The 19,540-nt window shown below is 42.1% G+C and overlaps 1 protein-coding gene across 4 annotated transcripts in view; it reads left to right on the forward strand.

Moving 5' to 3' along the window:
• Nucleotides 1–19,540, forward strand: part of LOC138249738 (beta-arrestin-1) — a 702,383-nt gene that overhangs the window by 558,541 nt on the left and 124,302 nt on the right. For all 4 annotated transcript variants that reach the window (XM_069203796.1, XM_069203797.1, XM_069203794.1 and 1 more), the window contains exons 5-6: nt 8,106–8,302; nt 18,132–18,191. In XM_069203796.1, the coding sequence (XP_069059897.1) occupies nt 8,106–8,302; nt 18,132–18,191 (257 nt within the window). The remainder of the gene's footprint in view (nt 1–8,105; nt 8,303–18,131; nt 18,192–19,540) is intronic.

Consider the following 19,540-nt stretch of genomic DNA (forward strand, 5'->3'; position numbering starts at 1 on the left):
TATCAGCAAAAACCAAAATTCAAAGTCCAAAATATCAATAGTATATCCAGGAGGACATCAGAGAACCAACAGCCAAAAAAAAGATGAAAAATCAAGTTGACCTTCAACTGTGGGTAGGTAGTGAAATACTTAGCTATTGTATGTCACTGTACAAACACAAGTCCTATCCTCACCGCTGATCACCAATGTTAGAAATGGGGTTTTTGGTTGGCAGTCAGGTTGCCCTCTGTCCAAGCAAGAACCCTCACTCTAGTCAGGGTAAGTCACACACAATCCAAAATCAGCCTGTGCTCACCCTCCGGTAGCTTGGCACGAGCAGTCAGGCTTAACTTAGAAGGCAATGTGTAAAGCATTTGTGCAATAAATCATACAACACCATAGCATAACACCACAAAAATACACCACACAGTGTTTAGAAAAATATATAATATTTATCTGGGTATCTTCAGGTCAAAACGATCAAAGTTGCAATACGAATTTGTAAAGATATCACTGAAAAGTGATAGAGAGTGTCTTAAGTCTTTAGAAAGTAAACAAAGTCTCTTTCAAACACAAAGTACCTGGTTTCTGGTGGAAAATCTCCTCAGAGGGCCACAGGAGAAGAGGTGCGTGGAAAACTGGTGTGTGCGTCGATTTCTCCTCAGCACACACGGACTTGCGTCGTTATTTTCCACGCGGGGAGTCGGGCGTCGTCTTCCGACGCGCGGACAGTCTCTTACTGTGGTTTGCGGGGAGTACCAGATGTCCCGGGTCTGTGCGTGGATTTTCCTGCTTGTTTTCCGGCTGCGCGTCGTTCTGCGGGACTGCGCGTCGAAGTTTCGATCTCACAGCAGGCGTTGCGTCGATTTCTCCGGCGGAGTCGGGCGGCGTTGTCTTTGCGAGGCCGTGCGTCAAAGTTTTGATCTCACTGCAGGCGTCGCGTCGATTTCTCCTGGGAAGTCAGGCGGCGTTGTCCTTGCGAGGCCGTGCGTCAAAGTTTCGATCTCACGGCAGGCGTCGCGTCGATTTCTCCCGGGAAGTCGGGCGGCGTTGTCCTTGCGAGGCCATGCATCAAAGTTTCGGTCGTCCCGAAGACGTCGCGTTGATCAGCGTCGGTGTGCGGCGTTTTTCTTGCCGCGGAACAAGCTGTGCGTCGAAAAGTTCGGCGCACGGAGCGTCCAAGAGGAAGAGAGAAGTCTTTTTGGTCCTGAGACTTCAGGGAACAGGAGGCAAGCTCTATCCAAGCCCTTGGAGAGCACTTTTACAGCCAGACAAGAGTTCAGCAAGGCAGCAGGCCAACAGCAAGGCAGCAGTCCTTTGTAGAAAAGCAGACAGGTGAGTCCTTTGAGCAGCCAGGCAGTTCTTCTTGGCAGGGTGTAGTTTCTGGTTCAGGTTTCTTCTCCAGCAAGTGTCTGATGAGGTAGGGCAGAGGCCCTGTTTTATACTAAGTTGTGCCTTTGAAGTGGGGGTGACTTCAACGAGTCTCTAAGAAATGCACCAAGCCCCCTTTCAGTTCAATCCTGTCTGCCAGAGTCCCAGTAGGGGGTGTGGCAATCCTTTGTGTGAGGGCAGGCCCTCCACCCTCCCAGCCCAGGAAGACCCATTCAAAATGCAGATGCATGCAAGTGAGGCTGAATACCCTGTGTTTGGGATGTGTCTGAGTGAATGCACAAGGAGCTGTCAACTAAACCTAGCCAGACGTGGATTGAAGGGCACAACAAGATTTTAGTGCAAAGAAATGCTCACTTTCTAAAAGTGGCATTTCTAGAATAGTAATATTAAATCCGACTTCACCAGTCAGCAGGATTTTATATTACCATTCTGGCCATACTAAATATGACCTTCCTGCTCCTTTCAGATCAGCAGCTGCCACTTCAACAATGTATGAGAGCAGCCCCAATGTTAGCCTATGAAGGGAGCAGGCCTCACAGTAGTGTAAAAACGAATTTAGGAGTTTTACACTACCAGGACATATAACCACACAAGTACATGTTCTGCCTTTTAACCACACAGCACCCTGCTCTAGGTGTTACCTAGGGCACACATTAGGGGTGACTTATGTATAGAAAAAGGGGAGCTCTAGGCTTGGCAAGTACCTTTAAATGCCAAGTCGAAGTGGCAGTGAAACTGCACACACAGGCCTTGCAATGGCAGGCCTGAGACAAGGTTAAGGGGCTACTGAGGTGGGTGGCACAACCAGTGCTGCAGGCCCACTAGTAGCATTTAATCTACCTGCCCTAGGCACATGTAGTGCACTCTACCAGGGACTTACAAGTAAATTAAATAGTCAATCATGGATAAACCAATCAGTAGTACAATTTACACAGAGAGCATATGCACTTTAGCACTGGTTAGCAGTGGTAAAGTGCCCAGAGGTCCAAAGCCAACAACAACAGGTCAGAAAAAATAGGAGGAAGGAGGCAAAACGTTTGGGGATGTCCCTGTCAAAAAGCCAGGTCCAACACTCCCTCATTAAATTCCATCTAAACAGTGCATGGAATTGATAACTCATGCCCGTTTATGTATGGTAACCTTCATTACCTTTAGCTCTTATTCCTCATGTCTGCTCTTCACTTTTTAAAAATGGCCGATTAGACGGATTGACCGTATTATTCCCAAAGAGCGAAGGATGTAGGCAAATAGAGAAAACCTACACAAGACAAGATTCAAAATTCAAATCATGAAGGTTTATTTAAATTGAGGAATTATTTCAGGAAGCAAAAAGCCTATTCAATTCAGCAGAAGGATAACATATGATTTACCTAAAAAAATGTGTGAGTATAGAAGCAAAGACTGCTCAGTAAGAATAAGAAAAAAGCTCTGGCACACATTCCAAATGAGGCACTTTCCATAGTTTCATAGCAGTAGAGAATCATGCCCTCCACATAATGTGAGATGGTAAGATTAGAGGTAATAAGAAAAGTTATATAACCTAAAGCAATCAGCATACCAGAAATTATGTTACATAAAGCAGGCTACTCTAAAGCCCACCCAAATTAATGCACAATGATTCCCTTTACCCTACATACCAGGGGGAGTAACATTGTATAACTGAACAATGGACTTATGTAAATTGTTAATTGAAACAGTGGACATAAACAGCATCACAGAACAGATCGCTTTTTTGTCTACTTTGTGCAAAAGGAAAATCACAGAATGAGAGAGAGACATCATGCACACTGTGCAGTTTTAAAAAATCATACTTCTTCAACTTTCAACACAACCAGATCAGAGGCTCAGTAAGTTAGGTTTTGTCCCACCTATGCTAAATTGTACACACCAAAATTACCATTATTCTTTATTAATAAATCTGTTCTTACACTCATCGCTGTACTTACTTATGAGGTGTACCTCATCCCTGAGGCAAAACCCCAGTGCGAGAGCTGGGAATAGAAGCCCCGGCCACCCTAGTTGAATGCTATAAAGTGGCTGTCCATCCAAACATCCTCCTGCACTATCCAAGCCAGCTCAGAATACCAGACAGTTTCAGATGGGTAGGTGGTTTTGAAAATGACTTATGTTATCAGCGCATTACCTCTAGTTCCTCTTCTGCATCACAGTCCTTACGTGGAAGGCATACCAAACCACAAAGAACGTCTTGGAGGGACCAAACCACAAAGAAAGTCTTGGAGGGACCAAACCACATCTTAGCTTCAAACATGTAGAACAGTGTGATCACAGTCATGGGGCCGGGATCAATAGTGGACGAGCAAACACAAAAACCACACCAGGGACCAGTAAAGGACTAACATGGGAGAATTTGCAAATTCTTGTTCACAGGATCAGTAACACAGGACAGAGCCACACAGGCGCACAAGGGGTGTGAAGAACAGCAAGCACAGTGGACGTAACAACTCAAGGCATAATAGAGAATACATAGCAACACATAGTGACCCCAGAAACTTAAGAAGAACCAAAAACAGCAAAGCATAGGACCGACAACGTCCAGAAACAACAATCAGCAAGAAAGAATGTCCAGCAAGCATTTCTAACCAGACTTTCAAATAAAGCCAGCATGAAGGACAACTGGACACCCCTGGACTGGGAACCAAGGTGCAAAAGAAGGAGACTAAGTCCACCAAATGATCAGAGGAAGCAGAAAACCTGTTTGACCAAACAAGAAGAGCAGCAGGACAAGAAATACATTAGGATGCCAAAATATGCTGTATCCAGAATGGAATTGACATGGGATGGCAAAGACTCACATCCACCCAGAAACAGAAATGTACAACTCTACAGGAAAAGATCATGGATCAAGCATGCTTCTCAGAGCAAAAGCAGTATTACAAAAGGCCTTAGTGGTATGAAGAATTCAGACAAAGCTGCTTAGCAAACCCCCACTCAAAGACCACTCCATCATTATTTTCTAAGGTCCTACTCACCTCTCTACTGTAGGAGCACACTTTGAAAATCATGGTAAAGAGAGCAGGTCTGATGCGACAACCCAAATCCCAGCATATACAGACTTGTCTGTGCTCAGACCAAGCATCCCCCAGAACTGAACACAGGCATGTTTTCTTCTTCTTGCCTCAGGATGGTCCCATAACACCATGGTTTTTAAAGTCCTCGCATCATGGTCATTTGTCAGATAACAGAAAAACACTAATAAAGTCTCAATGAGTCAAACTGATTCTTAACTCTGTTTAGAAAAACTGCAGCAACATTTAAGAACATTTTATCTCTCTGGGGCCACCATGACATATATGCCACACACATACAGAAAGGATGCCAGTGAAGACGGCACTACAGGACCCACCTTAAATTGAGCACCCCTTCAATACCAGTTCTGTTAGAGTCCAGACCACAGCTAGGCTTTTCCCTGTGGCAGAGCTAGTAGTGCTCTGTCTTTGACAAACCACCATTGTCCCACACTATGAATCAGGCAGCGCTACTGAAAGAAGATGAAAGTGACAATCAAAAATATTTGTTGGGTGTCTCGTTACCACCCTTCTGCATATTAGGAGATACTTCTTTAACAATATCTTCAGTGGGGAGAAGCACTCAGCCTGCTTGGGTTCATAGAGGATCTCCTTTTTAGCACTCTTTTTTGAGGGACTCCAGGGTTGGAAGAAGCAGCTAAGACTTTGAGAAATGGCATTGATCTGCACTAAACTTTATTGAGAGGAGTCTAGGAGATAACACCTACAGTCTTGAAATAGTCCTGTGTCCACCAGAAGGCTTTTCCTATCTTATCCTAGCACTGGTTTTATGTAATGTGCTTCCACAAAAAAAGTATCGGGTTCCCAATGGATTAGTACAGACAAGCGAGACCTTATTGCCTCCTTCCATAGATATTTCTTTAAAAAGGAGGGTTAGTCTCACCCAAATCCAATGGCATGCCTCATTATTGTAATCAACAATTATTTATGTATGGTGCAGGCTCCCTTTGGAGTTTTCATCCAGGTTAGCTTTTTTTAAAGAAAAATGCGTACCATACACTTACAGAGTGAGTACACTCACTCAAATTAATGTGTTGCAAGAGAGAACTTGTGAGTTCTATAAAATTCATGGAAGGTGATCACCAAGCCGATTCTTTATTATAGCCCTCTTCCTTGCATCTCTAAAAACAATAATCCTGAAAGATTTATGCAATGCAAGCCTTACATAAGGTCAACATGTTTTGGCCCTCAGTCAAGCCTTATGGGGTCCCTCCACAGTGCAGTGAACAATATTTCCATGGCCTCTTTAGTCAGTTATAACAGAAGCTACTGTTGGGGTATCTATAGATGCGCAGTGCAAGTGACAAAGTGGCTAATTGTGCTGCCAGTGCATGCAGGTAGGACACACACACACACATACACACACAAATATATATATATATATATATATATATATATATATATATATATATATATATATATATACACATGCCAGTAGGGTGTTTTAGGGTTTAGGGTGATATACACACACACACACACACACACATATATATATACACATATATTTACATGTAGTATGTGTATGCAAGTAGGGTGTTTTAGGGTTTTGGGTGATACACACACATAGATGTACATATACAAATATCAACTATATATATATATATATATACACACACAAACATACATATACATTTATGCATCTGTGTAAACAAGTAACATATGTATGTGTGTGTGTATATATATATATATATATATATTATAATATATATATATATATATATATATATATATATATATATATTATAATAATATACTATACTTACCACTTAAAGTTTTACCACACAAGTTTTGTTGTAAAGGCATGCGTGGTAACGGCATATTCATGGTAAAATGTTTGTTGTAATTGAATGCATGGTAGTGTCGTGTTGCAGGCGTTGTCATGACCGCTTCATTAAGTGATGAATGACTTGTGAAAAGTAATGGGAATATATGCAAAAACCACTTTCCAAATTATCAAGTTTATGTTTCTCCTTTCCCACAATGTTTTCACATGTATTGATCACCTCATGATGAATTAATATTGGTTGGCTTAAGGTAGTGAGCTGTCTTTGTAGCATATACCTGTTTCTACGGTGCTCACTTTCATATTTTCACCACATACTCAATAACCTTCTTGCACACCCTTAAAGACATTTCTATCATTATACTTGATTCATTGTAACTCTGCAGTGTAGTAAGCTACTGCTATCACTGGGTCATTCTCAGTCCCCTGTGAACATTCCATAGCACTGATGCCAGTGAGCATATTTCAGCTCCACCCCATCAACAAAACCCCCATTACTTAACACAAAATCTCACTGATTCAGTTCCTGTCTTCCTTAATATAATGCACACTGTCCTTGGTAATCTCTTTTATGTTGTCTCCTTTGACAATTTCAGCAGCTCTTTCTATTCTGTTCTAGAAAGTATCTCACATGTTGACACCTTCCCCCTCACCTACTGCTCTCCCTCAGCCATAGATCTCACTCTTCAACCATGCCCTCAAAACACAGATAGAGGTGAAGGAAATCTGGCACAAAGATGTTCTCTATGATCTCAATGTCAAAAGCACCCAATTCAGTCACATAAAAATACTAGATTGGTCTCATCTTCTGACTACCATCTCATGCTCCCATGCCCCATCATATCCTGTCTATCTGTGTTGCCAATGGCCTTGCATCACAATGTTCCTCAAGGGGCAGCACAATGAAATATACTGAGATCCTCCACTTGCACCCCACACACATAAACCACACTTTTCCTCCAGACAATTCTGCATAGTTTGGCATTGAGATGATTCCTATATGCCAAGTAGCTAACCCATGCTGCATCCTGTCCTCAAATTATCAAACCAACAGCCTTAACATCCATAGTCATAACATGCATCACCTCTCTCATGTTAGACACTCTCTTCATTCTGGCTCTGGCAGGTACTATCAGTGCCATGCACATCCTATTGTTGATCAAACAACTGAAAGCCCTCTCTATCCAACTATCATATTATATCTCGAAACCCTTTTTTCTGTAAAACGGTCTCAGTTTCCTGAGGCTCCTCAATGTACTGACAATTGTATTTCCTAACAAGGAATGCCCTTGCCACAGAGCTCTTCACAGAGCCTTCCTTCTCATAATAAAACATGCTCTCAAAACCCACTTCCTAAATTGCAAAAACAGAATCAGAAGTACTCCCTGCCAAATTGTGATTATTCCACTGAATCATCATTCGACTCCAATGTCGCCAAACTCTGTACATGTGTGCACAAGCACGTGTGTGGTTGTGTATGTGTGTATATCTATGTATAATTTAGCCTCATTTACAAAATGATGTGTGTGTCTTAGTGTCACTTACATATACAAACTGTTGAATTTCCAAACGGAATTCCCAAATTTTGTTTCACAAAATCCGGGTTTGCAGGACGTGTCTGACAACAAAATCTAATTATTCATTGGGAAATTAGTAATAATTACTTAGGTAGTAATAGAGAAGTGAGATTCTGTACCACAATTTAACAGAATGGATTTTATAGCAGTCAGTGTGTAAAATGATTGGTATATGAAAACCTTTGCTGTTTGCCACTTGCCATTGATAGTAGGTTACCACTACTGCCAAATTAAAGTCCAAGAAATGTCTTCACTTTGTAAAGAAATCTCTCCATTTAAATTATTTTATTTTCTCTCCTTCACAACTCCTTTCTTACAATATCCTAGTGTTTGTGACGTTAACCTGTGCATTCCGCTATGGACGAGAAGATCTGGATGTCTTGGGCCTGACCTTTCGTAAGGACCTTTTTGTGGCCAACATACAAGCCTTTCCTCCAGTTCCGGAGGAGAAGAAACCCCTCACACGCCTGCAAGAACGCCTCATCAAAAAGCTGGGCGAGCATGCCTACCCCTTCACATTTGAGGTATGGTGTAAGTCAACAAATTCTCTTATTACATTTTCTCTGGGTCATAACTTCTCTACCAAACATGTTGATCAAAGAATGGTTTATTCTTGTGCATTGGCCAGCTCTAATATAAATAAGGAAACATGCTATGTGTGAATGCTGCAACTAGATACATTTTACATTGACATTTTTGTCAAACTGTCTTTATCGATGTGAGACCCCTTCGTCGATGGATCAATGATAACTACTTTGAGTATTCACAGACAGCATGCCACTGAGGGAGTTGTAGTTTTGTAAGTTGGTATTATTGCCCAATGCAATGATACTAAATTTGTCAGCCTTGGAAAAGTAAAAGACTGAATGGCCTGTATGGATTTAAATCTATTTCAATCTACAGGGTAAGCACAGATGTTTTTAGAGCTAAAATAATATATCAAGAATATTGTTTTTTTCAGGCAACTAAAATCGTTAACAGGAATATTGTAGTTGTATTGTTTTCAATAATATAATTGTAAAGAACATCATTTTTAAAATTATTATAGTTGTGTTTTAGTTTATATAATGAATGTATGTACTGTTATTGTGTGTATAATTGTTATTCATTTTTTAAATATAGTTTGTCATTTTAAGTGAGTTGGAATTTTTTATGTAATTGTTTATAGCAATTTACAGTGTCGTAGTGGGTTGTTGGGTTTGTAGAGGGGTAGGCTGGAAAGTTAACTAAGTAATATTTAACTATTAATTAAGTAATCATTTTTATGTACGTGTATGATTGATTTAATTATGTATATTATATAATTCTGATTTAATTAATTATATTTTATGTGTGGGTCAGTAAGGTAAATAGAAGGTGCTTCTAAAGGAGGTAGAATTCTGCAAGAAAATAGTTAATACTGGGAGTAGAATTTCTCCAGTCACTGGCCAGTGCACAGTGTGAAACTGACACAAAACCACAACCTCCTGTGACCATTCCTGAACCGGGGAAGATTCCATCTGAAGAAGAAGGCAGTGCTGGAAAAAGGCTCTTGACTCCTGCGGGAAGAAGAGGACTGACACATAGACTCAAGGGCTCTTACCGTCTTCTGGCACCCAGGGACTAGAACTGCTATCCAAGGGCCAAGTGTTAGCCTCCTGTTTTCCTGGTTTACGAACGGGACTAGCAGAAGGACTCATAATGCCAAGAAGGCCCAGTTGACCACTCAGGACTAGTCCCAACAGGAGACCTGACTGGAGAAAAACTTCATGCCCAAAAGCCTTTCCTGATGATCTAGGGACTGCCGGACTGACCAGAAAAAACGTTCCTAGCATTAGGATACTAAGGGCTTTATTTAGAGTTTAGATGAAGGGATATTGTGTCGCAATCTGGCAGATGTTCCTCCCACTGTATTACAATTGCTTTGTAGCCTGCAGCAGTTGTCATACAGTGGACAGGATATCTGTCACACTTCGACAGACTATCCCATCTGCCAAACTTAAACGCCCTAAATCTGAAGGTAAAAACTTTGATTTGTATGGCCTGCTTGGTGTATCTGAGCTCCTCTCCATTGCGGTCAGCCTGAAATTGTGCCTCAGTCCCAGTTTATCACAATGTTTTTTCCATGGTGCTTGAATGTTTCAATCAATCAATCAATCAAAAAAATTTGTAGAGCGCGCTACTCACCCGTGAGGGTCTCAAGGCGCTGGGGGAGGGAAATCAAGGGGGAGCAGAGAGGGTCACTGATCGAACAACCATGTCTTGAGGTTCTTTCTGAAGACCAGGAGGTCTATGGTTTTGCGAAGGTCGGTGGGGAGGGAGTTCCAGGTTTTAGGGGCGAGGTAGGAGAAGGACCTGCCTCCTGTGGTGGTGCGTTGGATGCAGGGCACTGTGGCTCGGGCGAGGTCGGCTGATCGGAGGTTGCGTGTGGGAGTGTGGAAGTTCACTCTTTCGTTGAGGTAGGTTGGGCCGGTGTTGTGGAGGGATTTGTGTGCGTGGATGAGGATCTTGAATGTGATTCTCTTGTCTATGGGGAGCCAGTGAAGGGATTTGAGGTGTGGTGAGATTCGTTTTTTGGTGGGGGAGGCCAAGGACGAGGCGTGCGGCTGTGTTCTGGATTCTCTGGAGTTTGCGTTTGAGTTTGAGTGTGGTGCCGGCGTAGAGGGCGTTACCATAGTCCAGTCTGCTCTTTCTGGGGGAATCCATTTGAAGGATTTTTTTAGAGTGCGGAGTGTGTGGAAGCAGGAGGAGGTTAGAGCATTGATTTGCTGTGTCATGGAGAGGGAGGGATCAAGGATGATGCTGAGGTTGCGTTTGTGGTTTGCAGGGGGTGCAGGGCCTAGGGCGGTGGGCCACCAGGAGTCATCCCATGTGGTTTTGTTGGGGCCGAAGATGATGATCTCGGTTTTGTTTGAGATGAGCTTGAGGTGGTTAGTGGTCATCCAGTTGGAGGTGTTGAGGAGAGCAGCGTGTAGGTTGGTTTTGGCGGTGGTGGGGTTGCGGGTGAGGGAGAGGATGAGTTGGGTGTCATCTGCATAGGAGAGGATAGTGATTCCGTGTGCTTGGAGGATGTTGGCTAGAGGGATTATGTAGATGTTGAAGAGTGTGGGGCCCTTGGAGGACTCTGCAGGTGATCTTGGTAGTATTGGAGTGGAAGGGTGGAAGGTGGACTCTCTGGGTCCGGTCGGTGAGGAAGGAGGTGAGCCAGTCTAAGGCTTTGTGGCGAATTCCTATGTTGTGGAGGCGTGTGCGGAGTGTGTGGTGGCAGACGGTGTCAAAGGCTGCGGAGAGGTCTAGAAGGATGAGTGCGGCGGTCTTGCCTTTGTCGACTTTGGTCCTGATGTCGTCAGTGCATGCGATGAGGGCGGTTTCCGTGCTGTAGTTTTTATGGAACCTGGATTGTGAGGGGTCCAGAGTGTTGTTTGCTTCGAGGAAGTGGGATAGGCGGGCGTTGACTAATTTCTCTGGAACCTTGGCGTGGAAAGGGAGGAGGGAGATGGGGCGGTAGTTGGAGAGGATCTCCGGGTCGGCTTGTTTTTTTTTAGGAGAGCAGTGATTTCCGCGTGCTTCCAGGGGTCTGGGTAGGTGGCGGAGTCGAAAGAGGAGTTGATTATGTTATAGAGTATGGGGGCGATGGTTGGGCTAGCTTTGTTGTAGATGCAATGTGGGCAGGGGTCCGAGGGGGAACCGGAGTGGATGGAGTTCATGTTTTTTCGGTTTCTTCGTGTGTGGTGGGGGTCCAGGTGGAGAGTGTGGTGGGGGGTCATGAGTGGGGGTTGGGTTGGGTGAGTGAGGGGTGTGTGTGGTGGGTGTGTGTGGTATGAAGCTGTTGTGGATGTCCAGGATTTTGTGGAGGAAGTGGTTGGAAGGGCGTCACACAGGGGCTGTGTGTGTGTGTGTGGGGTCTATGTTGCTGGCTTTGGGTTTGGCAAGTTCATTGATGATGGTAAAGAGTTCTTTGCTGTTTTGAGAATGTTTGAAAATCTGTCGGGAAATTCGTCTTAAAACAGCAAAAACGAATATCTCTGTAACCAATTTTGATGATCTTGGTGTCTTTTTGCTCATTACATATTTCTTAATTTATCTAAATAGATTTGGGAATTTAATTGTGTATTACTTTAAACTTGCTGTTCTGCTCAAATTCAGCACACACGTCTATGCGAGTTCCCTGCTGTTTGTGCCATAGCTACCAGAGGGTGAGGCAGATATTCTTTTATTACTGAGTTTTTGAACGTACTAGGCTGGGCTTATTGAGTTGGTAGGGGCTCCCCCTCCCAAATTAATGATCGCATTTCTGACAGCCCTCTTAACCCTAGTTGATATTAGACCGATAGCTCCCACATCTTCTATTAGAGCCCTTAAAGCCTTTCAGGGTTCTGGTTTTACTGTCTCCAGGACTACACTCTGCCCACTCTGAATGACAAGACTTCACGTACTTGATGATTCAAATTACAGCTAGGTCAGTGCATATAAGATGAGTGACTAGCCTGCTGGTCAGTGCAGCAGAGAACCTGACATATATTTGTTCTGGAAGGCTTGTTCAAGGGTTCCTATACATTGGAAATCTCTTTAACTCTTTGTGAATCTTAAGCATAAGATTTAGCAATCATAAGCTTATGCAAAGGTGACCTAAATGGCACCTTCGATAGTGTGAAACTGCCACCTTTTGAGAAGATTGGTTTAAAACTGATCAATCTCCCAGTATCCATCCTTTAATTTCCAAGAGGGCAGATATCTTTGCCAGCATGCCTTTCTTCTTCCCTCTACTTTTAAGGAAAAGCAGTTATAGAGTGAGGCTGTCAGAGGAGCATGCAAGCTGATCCTGGAGCAAGACAGACTGCATGACTGCCCCACTGTCTCTGAAGATGACAGGTTCAGTATCTGGGACAATTAAGTAAAGTCCCCTGCTGTGCTGGGTAAAGCGAGAACCTCTACTGAGGCCTTTGCAGGCAAGTACATTTTGTACATTAGCATTGAGATACCTGAATTCATGTGAAACCCAGAAAAGATTTTCCATATTACCGATAGCTGATATTTATCTTATAACAAAAGTGTGGTTTAAAAACAATATGTTGCTGCAAGCGTATTCAAAATGTTACATCCCCTTCCTTTGCTTTTCTGAAATAGTACAGTGCTGGTATATACTGTGAGCATTCATGTCAAAGTGGACTTCTGATTTGTGATTTGGAACATATGTGTTTTGGGCATTCCTTCCGAATTGGTATGCAATGGTTTGCAATTGTAATACCAGTTGCATACCATTCATCAGTTACTGACTCCCAAGTTGTGATGGTAACTTATTTATAAAGGTGTGGGAGTTCCCTTTGGACTCCCTTGCCTCTGGCAATCAAAGTGCCAACATGAGGGGAGGTAGGCAGTAATCCAGGGTATCACTGCCAAATCTCACTGAAGTTTTTCAGGATTGGCTACAATTTTTGTTTTTGTCTTTTAAAGCAATCCTTTTCCTTTAAGGAAATTGGGCTGTTTAAAAAAACCCAGAAAGTTTCCCATTTTGAAATGCAATGACAGATGGTGGTCTGCTTCACCTTCCGAGCCTTCAGCCTTTTCAGCTAATCAGAGGGCGCCACAAATTGCAATCTGTCTAATGAATGTTAAGGAGTCAGGTCATTCTGTGCTACACCCTACAAATACTTTATTTTATGAACTGACCTTTTGGTACATAGGTCACATCACTTAATAAAATACTGGTTGCAAATCGTCAGCATACAATTTGCAAATCTTTTTTGCAACTGGCATGTTAGAACATATGGTCCTTAGTCATCCATGGAGGTGTATAGAAAGTAAGAAACTTTGTGGATTAAAACCAATGCAGAAGAGATCTATTGCTATATCATTTTACATACCTATCTATCTACTGTCCTTCCTATATTTATTTATAAGCTTAATATGTGATAGAAGCAAGAACTAACTTTACAATCATCTACTCCCAATGATAAACAGTCAGGCGACTAATAATAACAAAACCCTTTGTCACAAGGCCGATTTTTTGGAAAGTAGAATCACAGGTAGTTAATTCCAACATTATTCATAGAAATTCTGTGTTGGACTTGGCCCTTTCTTTGGGATCAACCCCAGACATTTTTCCTTCACTCCTATTTTTTGCTGAATTAATTTTTTCTTGCCTTAGGATTCTGCACACATTACCACTGCTAACCAGTGCTAAAGTGATTGTGCTCTTTCCTTAAAACATGTTAAGATTGGCTTATACTCAACTGGCATATTTAATTTACTTATAAGTCCCTAGTAATGTTCCCTATCTGTGCCAAGGCCCTACATTTAAATGCTACTAGTGCCCCTACAACACAGATTGTACTGCCTACTTAAGTAGCACTTTAAACATGCCTGAGGCCTGCCATTGCAGCCTGTGTGTGTGCAGTTTTCAGCCGCCATTTCATCCTGGCAAAGTAAACTTTTTGCCAGGCCCAAGCCTTCCTTGTTAATACACATAGGTCACCCCTGGACAGGCCAGAGGGAAGGGTTCAATGTATTTAAAATATGGGACATGTACTTTCACTTCTGTAAGGCCTACCTTTCCCGATGGGATAACATTGGAGTTACCTTTTTATATTATATATGGTGTAATTTCCAAAAGGGAACAGGTAAGCAGTTCATGTTTGGTGTCGCTGTATTCACAATTTAAAATCCTAACTTATGGTGAAGTCGGATTTTAAATTGCAATTCTGAAAATGCTACTTTTAGAAATTTGGCATTTTCTTGCCTTAGCCTTTTGGTGTCAGCAGCCTCTCTCTAAGCAACATGATTGGGTGTGGGTGACCATTGAGTTCTATGTTTTCCTCCTAGACAGTCACACACAATGGGGAGCTTAAGTGTGACTGGATGTGCCATCATTGGCAGGATGGGTGGGAGGACTGGGCCCAGCTGCACTTACACTTGAATAGGCTGTGCCCTGTCTCCACACAAAGGGCTTCATATCCTCTGTAGTTAATCTAGAGCCAGAGCTAGGAAGGCAAGGCACCTGTGCACGTGAAGGGCATGCTTCTAGAATCTTCTCCTCAATTCAGAGGCACAACTACGTATACATACTGGACCTAAGACACCACAAATTCAGTACACTTCTGGAACTGTGGATACTCTGCCAGAAAAAAAGCACTGCTGTGCTGCTAAAAGGACTGCCACTATGCCAGACTGCTGCCCTGAAGGAACCGCTGCTCTGCTGATGTGCTGCCTCCTGCCCTCTTGCCTCAGGAAGAAGAACTGGACTTGCAACTTCATCTTGAACCCGGGGCTACCAGAGTGCCTCCAAAGTCTAGTCTGCTGGCCTCCTGATCTGAGCCTCAGGGACCTAAAAGTCTCCCCAACATCCTGCACCAGCTCCTGGACCCAACTAAAGTGAGTTTCAGACCCTCATGTGATGCCCCTCAGGTCCTGGATCCTTGGTGTGGCTTATTGAGCTGAAATCAAGCTTTTGGGCTCTTCTTGACCGTGAACGGGCCTGTTTGCACCAAAACTTGCTTCTTGCACTCTGAAGCTCTGTCAGCCCGACTCTTCTTGCAACAGCATTGATCGCCGTGGGGACAGCCTATGCACCAGCACCCGCCTGTGAGACCTGGCTGGCTCTCCCCACTACCCCTGCACCCTCCTGCAACGCTCTTCCTGCTCCATGTGGACCCCTAAATGCTGAATGGGACTCTTGGCACAGACTTCAACAGGCCTAACCTGGTGACTGTAGCTAACCTGTGCTCCATCACAGTCAGCCTGAAAGTGTGACTTTGACACAGTCTAACGCAACCAGATAACCAGAGTTTGCGCTTTGTTGCTTTTTGGCGCTATTTTTGCTCAAAACATAATAATTTATAACTCCTGTTCCACTGATTGGATTTTTGTTGTTTGGGTCTTTTTTATTTATTCAAATTTGATCTATGTTTCTAACCTGGCGTGGGATCCTTTTTGTGTTGTATTTTCACTTTATTATGGTTTGAAGTGCTGCACAAATACTCTACGGATTGTGGTTGCTGCTTGACCCAGGCCCACACCCCAATCAACCTATAACCCAATTTCTCACATGCAGATTGGCTGCTTTAAATTTGGCTAAGTCCTTATCTTCATTCCATTAAAAAAATAGTGATGCAGATCAAGGAAATTAGGCCAGGTGCTTCTAAACTGAGTTTACAAGCATCTTTTTCCTTATGCAATTTTATTTGCTTATTCGATATTTACATATTTATTGAACTTTGACCTGGACCACATTCATTTGAGTGTTTAACTATAAAATCATATACAAAATGATGCACATGTTATGATGCATATTAATTAAAGTATAAAAGATATAACATAAAGGCTCAAGGACGCTAAGGAAATTAAAAAATAATAATATTTCAAATATAATATATTTCAGATCTAAATTATTTATTTATAAATTACAAATCTAATTATAAATCATAAATGATTTCTCCATATTCCAAGATAGTCTAATATCAAGGGGTAAATAACTGAACATGGGTGTAGCTATATTTGCAAACAATTACAATACAAATTTTAACGAGATCAGAATTTGAAATCTAAAAATAGGCTGATTGCAGAAATGCATTCACCCCCTAAACTAGTTCTGCTTGCTGCAAGATAAGCAGGGGAATGGGTGTAGCCAGAGCAGTTAGCAAATGTTGTCTATCACTTGGTCATATTTGGAGACTCCCACTTCCGAACTTTGGGCCTGCAACACCTTTTCTAGTTTAAAGGGGCAATTAATGACTAGTCTGCTCAATGTATCACACCACTCTTCTGCAGGGAGCCTGTTTAAACAAGCAGCCAGGTTCATCATGTTATTCACTGAAAGTGTGCCCTAATCCATGCTCCTTGTATCTAGGAAATTTCTTAATGATTGTGTGGGAACGTTTCCAGGATTTCCAGGAGCATCAGGAGTAGTAGAGCCTTTTACCACCGGTGTACTCGGGTTTAACCTTACTATTGAACCCACAACTGTGCACCGATTGACATCCTTTAGCCCTAGCAGCCCAAGACTTACTGAGGGAGGTGGTGTGGCGTTAAAGACAGATGTTGGTAATCCATCTAAACCTAGTCTTTTGAAAAGCAAAAGTATTTTATTAGTTGCACACAACACAATACTGTACATATACATCACAGCAACAGTTTTTTGTTAACTTGTGCAATGTGGTTAAAGTTGATAAGAGATGAAACTAAGGCTGCTCCCTCGGAACAACTCATAATGGTGCCCGAGTGCAAAAACTCCTGAACATTCTTTGGATTTCTTCCCTAGGGATGACTTCTACAAATGTAAGTGGACATTTTCAACAAATGGTAACTAACTACCCATTTCATAAGAGCAGACAGGGGGAAAATATGGTCTGCAGGCAGTATGCCCCATGCCAGCTGTTAAACATGGAGAGGGACATGTGAATATGGCCCATCCCCTGTTACCAAGAGGGTTGTAATCCAATTTAAGTGAAACTACAGAGTGGCCATAGAAGGATGAGCCCTTGCTGCTAGTTTTCTGCATACTTTTTGGGCGATACAAACTCACTCTTGTCGCCGTGGGTCTTGTGAAGGTGTGAGAGCGACTGGTGGACCCATCAAACCCTAGGGAGAGGACCTGGTGGACACCATTCCAGAGTGGTGACCTGGGATGTACTACATTGCACCAGTCTGCTGAGCAGAGAGCGCTCCATTGAGCGTCTACAAGAGTATCAATTGAAATCATTTAACTCTGCATTTAGAGGAGAGAGAGGTGTTTTATTTTGTAGCTCTTCTCCACTCACCAATAACATCCTGGCATTTATTCATCTGATTTCTTTGGCTCCTCTGCCCTTTACCTTCTTTGTACTCTCTAGCAACCTGGAAATATTGTTATTGCAAATCATTGAAATCATTGTAGTATTACAGTCCACAGCCAAAGTCTATCCCAGACCTTCTACCCTTGTTATAGTCTCAAGCAGGAAGTAAGGGGCTATAACTCGGTTAGAGGGCCTGAATACATGGATATAGCTTGGGACAGAGGCTTAATAGTGCTAGTAGGACATTACAACCAGTGAGGGTAAAATGTTATGAATTACAAAGGAAGAAACATAAAGACAAATACTAAAATGCTATAGCTGATTATTTATACTAGTCATTATTGACCTGTTGCCCCTCCATTGTTTTCAGAGGAGATCCATACTTTCTGATGTTCTATTCTTATTTTCTGACTCGGGACCCGGTCCACCTTCAACATCGTTAAGCATTTATGATCATATGTGCCCAGTTCCTATGTTTTAGAGCAGCTGTACTGAAATGAAAAAATAGCATAATTGACCTGGCATTTTTGGTTATTTTCTGCATTGCTACCTGTCTTAGATGAAATAGAGTTATTTTGTAAATGCTCTCCTGCCTATTTTACAGATCCCTCCCAATCTGCCCTGTTCCGTCACCCTGCAACCTGGACCTGAAGATACAGGAAAGGTAAGATATGGTATTTACTTCTTTATGGAGCATATTGAAAATCACAGCTTCTGTGCATTGTACAAAGTAGTAACATATATTCATCTACAAAGTAGCTAACTTGTACACCCCTACACTAATGCCGGGCCACGGTTCTGAGATATAAAGCATAATCTGTTTGATTTATTTTGCGATCATGCTTTTATAAAACAGCATACCAAAGAATACAATTTACAGTTTCATGCCAATACTTTATGAAATTAATTTATTGAAGAGAAAACTTGTATAGATTCTTACAAAGTTGATTAAAGATGCATTACAACAAAGTTCAAATCAAATATAATATTGCACAGGACCCCACACAAAAGGTAAATTAGTAACTATCAACAGAATAAAAATCCCTTGTCCTAAGCTCTAATTCTGTCCATATGGTAAATTCAGACTGAGCCCCAAAAACGTCTCCCAAAAGGGGTGGGATACCCCTTAAAGATGGCTGCTCTGTCACTAATCAAGAGCTGAGAGAAAGAGCAAAGGAAGACTCCTTGTCAATCCTGACCATCCAAGCTAATGATATCTCGAACTCTACGAAATTGGGCATTGATTTATTACACTTTTACAACGAGAGCAGAACAGGAAAAAATGCATATTTGTTGCAATGCATTCCTTATTCAATATGAACATGCTAGAAAAATGTTTTCTGCCTTTCCATTTGTCAGTTGACCCACCCAAAAGAGGAGTTCCAATTGAAGACATAGATAATTGGACAAATCATATCCAAGTAGGCTTCACATCCAAGAATTAATTTTGTAATAACCCTTGCTAAAGCTAGACCCAAAAGCTTAGTCTGGACAGTAATCCACTCTCATAGCTTGTCAGTAACTATCTTGTGGTCAGTCTTTGAAATATTGTCCAGTTTAGGTCAAAGGCAGGAATAGCAAGATTCTTGACACAAACCAACCAAAGAAAGGTAATAGCTCTGTCTATTTAGAGCAGAACTCTCACTGATTTCCTATGTGACCTCTTAATTGGTCCATGACAATATCGAATAGCTTAATGGATGCTGATATGTTCTTTTTGAAATCCTTTCCAGGCCAAATTCGAAATAGAGAGGTGATGAGCTGAGTTGTGAAGAAACAAAAAATTATATATATATATATATATATATATATATATATATATATAGTCGAACAAAATGGTCTAAGAGTTGCTGGGTGGAGCACTCCACTGCCGGTGCCCAGTGACAGAGAGGACCAATCTCCAAATATATAAATTACGAAGAATTTTCACTGCACTCCACGAAGTATCATTGATATGTATTTTATTTAAGTAACAACCACCGACGCGTTTCAACTTTGAACAAGACTCCACGG

The sequence above is a fragment of the Pleurodeles waltl genome, chromosome 8 (assembly GCF_031143425.1).
Source record: "Pleurodeles waltl isolate 20211129_DDA chromosome 8, aPleWal1.hap1.20221129, whole genome shotgun sequence".
NCBI lineage: Eukaryota > Metazoa > Chordata > Amphibia > Caudata > Salamandridae > Pleurodeles > Pleurodeles waltl.